At 51.9% G+C, this 8,686-nt stretch overlaps 1 protein-coding gene across 3 annotated transcripts in view; it reads left to right on the top strand.

The window, feature by feature from the left end:
• The window catches only part of TRIM50 (tripartite motif containing 50), a 46,572-nt gene extending 42,474 nt beyond the window's left edge, over positions 1–4,098 (top strand). For 2 of the 3 annotated variants that reach the window (XM_040456113.1, XM_040456112.1), the window contains 4 exons: positions 638–868; positions 959–981; positions 2,077–2,201; positions 3,123–4,098. In XM_040456113.1, coding sequence (XP_040312047.1) covers positions 638–868; positions 959–981; positions 2,077–2,201; positions 3,123–3,712 — 969 coding nt within the window. In that variant the 3' untranslated portion in view covers positions 3,713–4,098. The remainder of the gene's footprint in view (positions 1–637; positions 869–958; positions 982–2,076; positions 2,202–3,122) is intronic. The other variant, XM_040456114.1, reaches the window with a different exon arrangement.
• The last annotated feature ends 4,588 nt before the right edge of the window (positions 4,099–8,686 follow it).

The raw sequence follows: 8,686 nt of genomic DNA, 5'->3' as shown, positions 1-8,686 counted from the left end.
CCCCCGCAACGCCTGACTCGCTGTGTCTGCTTGACCTTGACAGTCTGTGGAGCCTGCCCAGTAGCTTGGAGCAGAGTGTAGAAACGCCTGAAGCCCTTGGTGGCTTTCTGCTTTTCCTGAATGACAGGCACACTGGGGCTGCAGGCATGTGGAGCCTAGGCCCTGCAGGCAGTTGTGAAACAGAAGCAGGAGACCCATGTCCCCTGAGGGTCCTCTTGGTTAACCTTCCTCAGCCTGACAGGGAGGCTGAACTCAGGGTTACACAGGGAATCTGGCTCTCTGAAGTCTGCCCTCCCAGGGCCTTTCAGACCTTTTCCAGTTGTGGAACACTATACTGAAGCAAAATCTTACTTGCACGTTTAATAGGACCGAAGAAAGCAGAGCCACTGTGTTTGAAATGGGTGCTGGGGCCCAGTCTGTCCCCTGCCTGTATTGCTGTCCCCCGTGGCCACACGGGGGGTGCCCAGGCACAGTGTGAACAGCGCACGAGTCAGCCTGCAACTCAAGTACTAGAACCAGCTCAGATTGGAAAAGCCCAGGAAGGCCTAAGCTGCCTGGGCCTGAGGACACGGGGGTCAGCTGGAAGCAGGCAGTTCTGGCTGAGGTTCTGGCCGTGACCAGCCCCTTCTCGTCCCAGAATGAATCTGACGTCTTCAGCTGGGTGATCCGTCGCGAGTTCCAGGAGCTGCACCACCTGGTGGATGAGGAGAAGGCCCGTTGCCTGGAGGGGTTGGAGGGTCATACCCGTGGCCTTGTGGCCTCCCTGGACATGCAGCTGGAGCAGGCCAAGGGCACTCAGGAGCGGCTGGGCCAGGCTGAACGTGTGCTCGAGCAGTTCAGTAATGAGAGTCACTATGAGTTCATCCGGGTGAGTGGACAAGGGAGTGTCACCCACGCCCAGGTCCCCAGGGTCCCAAGAGCCTCCCCCATGCCTTAACCCACCTGTCTTGTTTTCCAGAAGTATCACTCCACGGCCTCCAGGTAATAACCTTGGAGGGAGCTCTCAGCTTGGATCTGGTGGCTCCTCTACCCTACTTCCTGCCTGTAGCTGCACCAGTGCCTTGTCAGCAGCTGTCCACATCTGGCTCTGTACTGAGCCCAGGGAACAGGGAGATGAAGGTCATGCCCCTGCCTTTAAGGGTCTCAAAGACTGGTGGGAGGCGGATGGTGAACTCTGGTTACATCACTGATCACTGTGGGTACTTAAGACCAGAGAAGTTCACACGGGCTACAGAAATAACAGGAGGAGGTGACTGAGGTTGGGGGCGCGGCGGGGGGGGGGGCGCGGCACGGGTGAAGATGGCAGGGGGTGAGCTTAGGGCAGAGGACAGGTGTTGGCCAGGTAAGCAGAGTGGGGAAGGGTCATCTGAAAGGCTCAAGTGTGCAGACTTGGGAGAAATGTGAACTCAGTACGAATGAGGTAAAATGTAGGCTACAGGGCAGAATGGGCGAGGAGTGGGAGAGGTGGGCAAGAGCCAGGATGAGGGGCCTCGAATCCTGCACCATGGGTTGTGGGAAGGGATTGGATCCATGTTCCAGCCCCAACAAATGAATAGCCATGCAGTTCTTAGCCTTCCTCAGATCCTGATTGTGGGAATCTCCTTGTCCGTTTTAAATTTCCTTTGGTCTTAGGGATAGTCAGGTTAGGAGCATTGGTTTAAAAGAATGGACAGTGTAGCTGATTGGGAGCAGGTGTCCGCTCCAGCTGTGGCCAGGGGCCAGGGTCGCCCAATATCGAGAAGCGATCCTCAAATGTTAGTGTGCATCAGAGCCACCTGGAGGGCTCCTTAAAACATCACTGAGCCCTAGTAATCGCTTTCAGCAGGTCTGGGGTGGCCCCGAGAAATTTGCATTTCTGACAAGCCTCCAGGTGATGCCCTTTGAGAACCACTGATGTAGTGTTTCTCCTTCCAGGAAGGGGCGGGGCCTCTGAGAGTGGGGTGGAGGGGAGGAAATGATGGGCCTCTTGAGTGCACAGTGTCCTGAGCCGTGACTGGCTGGTTGGACTTGCCCATGGGTGAAGGGCTGGGGTGCGCGGTGTGCATCCCCGCCATCACGTAAGTCTGTCGCCCTCAGAGCAGAGCTCCAGCAGGCCCGGCCTCTGGAAGGCGCCTTCAGCCCCATGTCCTTCAAGCCGGGCCTCCACCAGGCTGACATCAAGCTGACTGTGTGGAAAAGGCTCTTCCGAAAAGTTCTGCCGGGTAAGGCTCCAACCCGTTCTCTTCCCTGAGGGCTGCCATGCAGGGTGGGTAGCAGTTTGTCACTTGTGCCAGAGTGTAGGGTGCAGAAGACTGGAAGGGTGTTTGCATAGGTTAGTGTTGAGAGCATGGCTTTGGGGCTCCACCAGACAGCTCTGTCCCTTACTAGCTGAAGATCCAACCTGTAATCTGAGTCTGCTTCCTCATCTGCAAGGAGGGGGTATTAAAGTCCACCTTGCTGGGCTGTGTAGTTTATAAACACTCAAATGTGTGTGCATAGTTTCGTGTTTAATAAATGGTAGCTATCGCTCTGTCAAAAAATAACACGAAGACATTTAACGAATTCCTTTGTTACTAGCACATAAGGGAGATCAATCGATAAGCTGATTTCAACTAACAAAGACAAAAATAGGGTTTATTGTAAAATAAAAAGGGGAGGGGAGGAAAAAACCTGATGATCTCTGGTCCGTGAATGTTGTTTGTGTGGTTTTGGTGCAAATTGATTAGTTGGCAGGTAATCCAGAGGTCAGTTGGGAACAGTTTGTCCTTGAATAGGCTGGTAGGATATCAGAACAATTGCACTTGATAAGGATTCTCCTGGGGAGTTTAGCTGTGGTGCACAAGTGACGGGCCGTCTTCCAGGACCTTCCATCTGCACCGCCATCTTAGGCAGGCAGGTGCGTGCCCTTTCCCTTAACCAGAATGCCTCCCTCACAGCTGCCCCATTTTTCCCACGGTTCAGGCATTGTTTGTTCATTCAGCAGTCCTCAGGGTTGCCTCTTCTGTGCCCCTTCTCAGAAGGCCCCTCCGATTCTGGGATGAGGCCTTTGCAGTTCTTCTCCTGAGGAGCTCAGGGCCTCCCTCTGGGGTAGGGTCTGCTGCCTTCTGTGTAGCTGGAAAACACACTTCTTTGATCTTTCCTAGCCCCGGAGTCCCTCAAGCTGGACCCCGCCACCGCCCACCCACTCCTGGAACTCTCCAAGGGCAACACGGTGGTGCAGTGTGGGCTCCTGGCCCAGCGGCGAGCCAGCCAGCCAGAGCGCTTTGACTACAGTACTTGCGTCCTGGCCAGCCGGGGCTTCTCCTGCGGCCGTCACTACTGGGAGGTGGTGGTGGGCAGCAAGAGCGACTGGCGCCTGGGGGTCATCAAGGGCACGGCCAGTCGCAAGGGCAGGCTGAGCAAGTCCCCGGAGAATGGCGTGTGGCTCATTGGCCTGAAGGAGGGCCGGGTGTACGAGGCCTTCGGCTGCCCTCGGGTGCCCCTGCCTGTGGCCGGCCACCCCCACCGCATCGGCGTCTACTTGCACTACGAGCGTGGCGAGCTCACCTTCTTTGATGCTGACCGGCCCGATGACCTGCGGCCGCTCTACACGTTCCAGGCTGACTTCCAGGGCAAGCTCTACCCCATCCTGGACACATGCTGGCACGAGAAGGGCGGCAACGCGCTGCCCCTGGTGCTGCCCCCGCCCAGCGGGCCTGCCCATCTCACCCCCACGCAGCCCACCAAGCTGTAGGGCTGCCGGTCGGTCTGCCTGCCCGCGGGCTCTTCCCAGCTGGGGCTCTGCTGGGTCCAGTGTGCAGAGATGATGTTCTTTACCGTGTGGGAAGGTCTTCACGCCTGTGTGTTCCTAGAAACGTTTAATGATAGGAAGAAAAGGACCATAATCCCTTCCCCTACAGCCAGGGGCCTATTGATTCACCTTTTGCCGGGTTATTCACCTCCTCGTAAACCAGCAGAACCAGGCCTGGGTGTCCACGGGTTAAGATAGGCTTCCCTTGGTCCCTCCTAAGCACACTTTCTGCTTCCTCTTTTAACTGAAGCTGGAAACATTCCCGCACATGATTTCTCCATGTCATTGTGAACTTAAGGATAATAAATTTGATAGCGTCTTTCTCTTTAGATGATTTGCAAATGTTAACAACTGTACATACGCCGCTTTACACTCAGGTCTTTAAAACTGCTCCAGCTTCCAGTCAGGTCAGATCTTGCCTCTGCGCCGTGCAGGCTGGGCTGTGGTTAGAGTCGCGCCAATCACTCTGTCTTCGCTGTCTTCAAAGGCCTCTCTCTCGACTTCCCTCACCGTTTGTTGGGATGGAAATAACACTGCTTCAGAGCAGAAGCAAGTAGGGTCTAGATGGGTGTGGCCTATCTCTGAAAGCTGCTGGGCACACAGGAGTGGCTCAGAGCCTCCCTCTCTCTGTCCGTGGTGAGTCTGCCCCTGGCCACAGCTGATGGTGTCCATTCCAGACCGAGGCTGGGACAGCTGAATTCTCTGCCAAGAATTTGAAAATTGGAAGAGAGAGTGGCTGCGGCCGAGGCATCTGAGACCTGGTGCTTTAGAGAGAAGCTCCCCAGCCTTGTGCCGCTGAGGTCTGTGGAGCTGCCTGAGAGACCTCTGTGGGGAACAGCTGTGTCCTGGTCCCCTGGCACTTACCTTGGCCACACAGGCGAAGGCTTGACCTGCAGGCTGTCTGGGAGATCCTCCAGGAACCAGAGAGGATGGGAGGCTTGTGAGGCACCGACCCAAGGCCATCTTCACTGACCTTATCCCATAGGAGAGTCAGGAACCATCACCTCCCAGGCTCTGATAGGTCTGAGACTTCCGGCCCCACCTCCTTCCGAATAGAGCTGTAGACGGTAAAACAGCCTGGCTGCATCTAGAACTGGCTTCTCAGCAACAGGAGATCCCCCAGCCCTCACTGCAGCCATCCTTCCGTTGTGTGCAACAAGGACCGTGAGGCACCTTCGGCCGATCTTCCTTCTGCCCATGTAAGTAATCGGCTGTCTGAACCAAAAGGTGCTTGTTGTATCTTTACCGGCTGAATCTGTGAGGCCTTGGCCCTGGCTCCTGCTTGTTTGACACCTTGCAGACCTGGTTTTTGGTTATGAAGCTCTTCCTTCAGTTCCATGATTGGGCTGAAGATTGTCACCCTCTGCATCCACTCCCCTCCACCTCTCCCCCCTGTTCTGTGTCCTGGGAGGCTGGCCCCGGTGGAACACAAAACCCTCTAGCTTCCTGTTGGAGTCAGCAGATGGGAGGGACTGGTAGGAGGTCCAAGGGCAGGAGAAGGAGTTCAAGTACTTATTTTTTTGGTTTCCTGCCTGCCTGGCTGTGGGTTGGCAGCTTTCCTCATCCAGAGATCACTAACAGGGGGTCCCTTGCTCTGTTGCTCTCCTTTGTTCCTTCAGGCCGGGCGGCGAGCAGTTCTGTCACTAGCCCTGAGTCTGCACCATCTCTTATGACTTCCCTTAACTCTGACCATTCTTTTATAAATACTCCCTTCTCTAAGCTCATCTGAACTACCGGTTGTGCGTTCACCTTTCGGCTCCCCCCCCCCCCCCCCCAGCCCCAGGTGCCAATAGACACCTCTGCGCTCACTTAGTAAATCCCTTCTTTTGTTTGGCCGGCCAGAGTTCGTGTTTCTGCTTGCACCCGAAAGATCCACCCAATATGGAGAAGGCAGAGGAAAGAGCAGTGAATTCTTTATGCGGAGTTGGCATTTTAGCTGAAAAAAAGTGGAATACAGGCAGAGGGGAAGAGCTTTTGGGGGTCTAGTCCACCGAGGGGTGCTGCGGCTGGAGCTGCACCTGGAGAGGGGGTGGAGGCCAGACCAGGGAGGGCCATTGATGCTACTTTAGTGCGTATTAACTTTGTTCCGTAGCAATGACGGTGTGGAAGGGAGGGAGTCTGCCCCAGGAGGAAATACTAGACTGGCAGAAAGGAGGTCAGAGGATGGAACACCAGAACTTAGAGGAGCTGCTTAGACAAGGTTGCCAAGGAAACGTAGAAATGGTCAGAGAACTGGGGGTGGGGGTGTGTGTACCAGCAGCAAAGGTCCCAGAAGCCAAAGCTTTCCAGCAAAGAAGGTGTGCCAACAGTGCCGTGAAACCCCAGCCTCAGCAGGAAAGGCCTGAGGAATATTAGGAGATTCTTGGTGACCTTGGAGGAAGCCATCTCAGTGGACTAGGGTGGAAGCCAGACTGCAGGGAATTAAACAGCACGTGAGGAAGAAGTAAAGGCAATGACTGCTGATTCTTGTTTTAAGCAGCTTGATGGGGAAGGGAAGAAGAGACCTGGGTCACGAATTTGAGAGAAGGTGGGATGAAGGGAAGGCTTTTTTTAGGATAGAGGAGACTTAAAACAGTGTTGGCCTACAGAAATAGAAGAGCCACATGTGTAGATTTAAGCTTTCTAGTGGTCACATATTAAACATTAAAAGGCACAGGTCACCTGGCATCCAGATCTTGGCTCCTAATACCATTCTCCAGTGAAATGGAACCAGGGGTCCTTGGAGAAATGGCTGCTTTGAGGACTGGGGGAGGAAATACACAAGCTAAGCCATGAGTCTCCTAGTGCTAGGAATGCTCAAAACCAAACAACCGTGGGAAAAACCTCTGCAATAATAGAGGACTGTCGCAGGGACATGGGAGCCAGCTGAAAGCTCTCCCAGTGGCCAAAATGGGAAGAATTTGAGCAACAAAATCAAGTAGTACAGGTTTCCCTGCTATCACAAAGTAGAGTGGGGGCACCTGGGTGGCTCAATCAGTTCAGTGGCTGACTTCAGCTCAGGCCATGATCTCATGGTTTGTGAGTTCCGGCTCACTGTGCTGACAGGCGGAGCCTGCTTGGGTTTCTCTCTCTGCCTCTCCCCTACTCTCTTGCACTCTCTCAAAATAAATAACTTAAAAAAGTAGAGTGTTTCTATGAAATCTCTCATTAACTGAAATGCAATAAAGTGAAGAAGCAATTACCATTAATTTATATGGAAACATTTTTTTAGTGTTTCCAGACCTAAAAAATTAACTGCTCTTAACCTTTTCTTACCTTAGGATACATTTTTTTTTTTTTTTTCAGAGAGAGAGAGAGAGAGACAGAGTACGTAGGGGGAGGGGCGGAGGCAGAGGGGGGAGAGAATCTCAAGCAGGCTTCACACCCAGCGCAGAGCCTGATGCGGTCCAGATGCGGGTCTTGATTGACCTGAGCTGAAATCAAGAGTCGGACACTTAACCGACTGAGCCACCCAGGTGCCCCTATCTTAGGATACATCTTGCAAACACAGTCAATCAAGGCAAAGCACAGGTGCTCACAGACACAGTTCCAAGCTATGGAAGGTTGATGCTGAGATGTGTGGAGATATTGGGGAAGGAACTTGGTGGCATCACTCTCACTCCTTGGGGTACTCACTGCCTCTACCAGGGCTCGCAGCAAAACGAACCCCTGATGCTATTTTTACTTCTCCCCTTTTTCCATAAAAGTGAAAATCCTCTTAGGATTTCTTTCAACTAACAAAAACAGGTACTGATGTAGGTCTTTTGTAAAAGTGAAGCAGTGTAATTAATGTAAACTTTCAAAACTGGGGTTACCTGTACTGGGTTACAACTCAAAGTATAATATCCATGAGTTCATGCTGATAAGTGGTTAACTAAATAAATCCGAAGAAGAGACCGTTCTGCAGAAGAATTCCAAACAATTTCTATAGTTATTCTGCCCTCAAGGACAGTATAACCCCCTACTGCTTAAGGGCAGGCTGTGCATAGTGACTTCTTTTTCAGAGGGAACAAGATAGAGAGGTTTACAGTGGAGAAACTTGAAAAACACGACCATAACCAGATGATCAAGGTTAACATCAGTGAATAAGGTCATGTTGATGCTATATGCCCTTGATGAGATCTGATGAGGGTGGCACTGGGAGTCTTCCTCCCCAGAACCCCAGTCTGATCATGAGAAAGAAAACCTCAGATAAATCCCAGTTGAGGGACATTCTACAAAACACCAGGGCTCCTCAAAGCTATCAAGGTCATCAAAAACCAGGAAAGTCTGAGAAACTCACAGCCAAGAGTTGCCTTAAGGAGACATGATGACTGAATGTAATGTGGTGTCCTGGTATTTAAGCACAGAAAATGTACATTAGGTAAAAATTAAGGAAATCTGAGTCAACTATGGACTTTATCAATATTGTTGCACTTTTAACCACTCACCTGAAGGAGTGGGGTTGGGATTTAGGACGGGTCAACTCTGGCATAGCTGTCCACGTGTCCTCATCAATTTGTGCTCAATTCATTCACTCTTTCACTTATTCAACAGATATATTAGGTCCTTATTGTGAGAAAAACACCGGTTTAGGAGGTAGGGATTGATAAGTCAAACAGGATTTGCCCTCGTGGAGCCAGCTAGAGGATAAATCATAGCTACATATGGAACAGATGCTATGAAGAAAATAAAATAGATTATGTGATTTGATCGGGTTGGGGGAGTCCACTAAAAGATCACTTATTAACCAACCTAGAGGCACAGGACTGGGTTGAACTTTAAACAACTCAGCAATTTTAATGTAGAGTCAACCTTCTTGCAAAATGCTTGCCGACATGCTGCTGACAATACAGAGACTATACAGGCAGGAATATTCTGGTCCATGGAGGCCTACTTGAATGCTTGAGATACACACGCACTGGATCTGTTCACTCCATATGTACCACTAACCACATG

The sequence above is a fragment of the Herpailurus yagouaroundi genome, unplaced genomic scaffold, assembly GCF_014898765.1.
Source record: "Herpailurus yagouaroundi ecotype Mexico unplaced genomic scaffold, PumYag 216, whole genome shotgun sequence".
Lineage (NCBI taxonomy): Eukaryota > Metazoa > Chordata > Mammalia > Carnivora > Felidae > Herpailurus > Herpailurus yagouaroundi.
The sequence above is the reverse complement of the archived record's forward strand: the minus strand, read 5'-3'. Positions and strand labels throughout refer to the sequence as shown.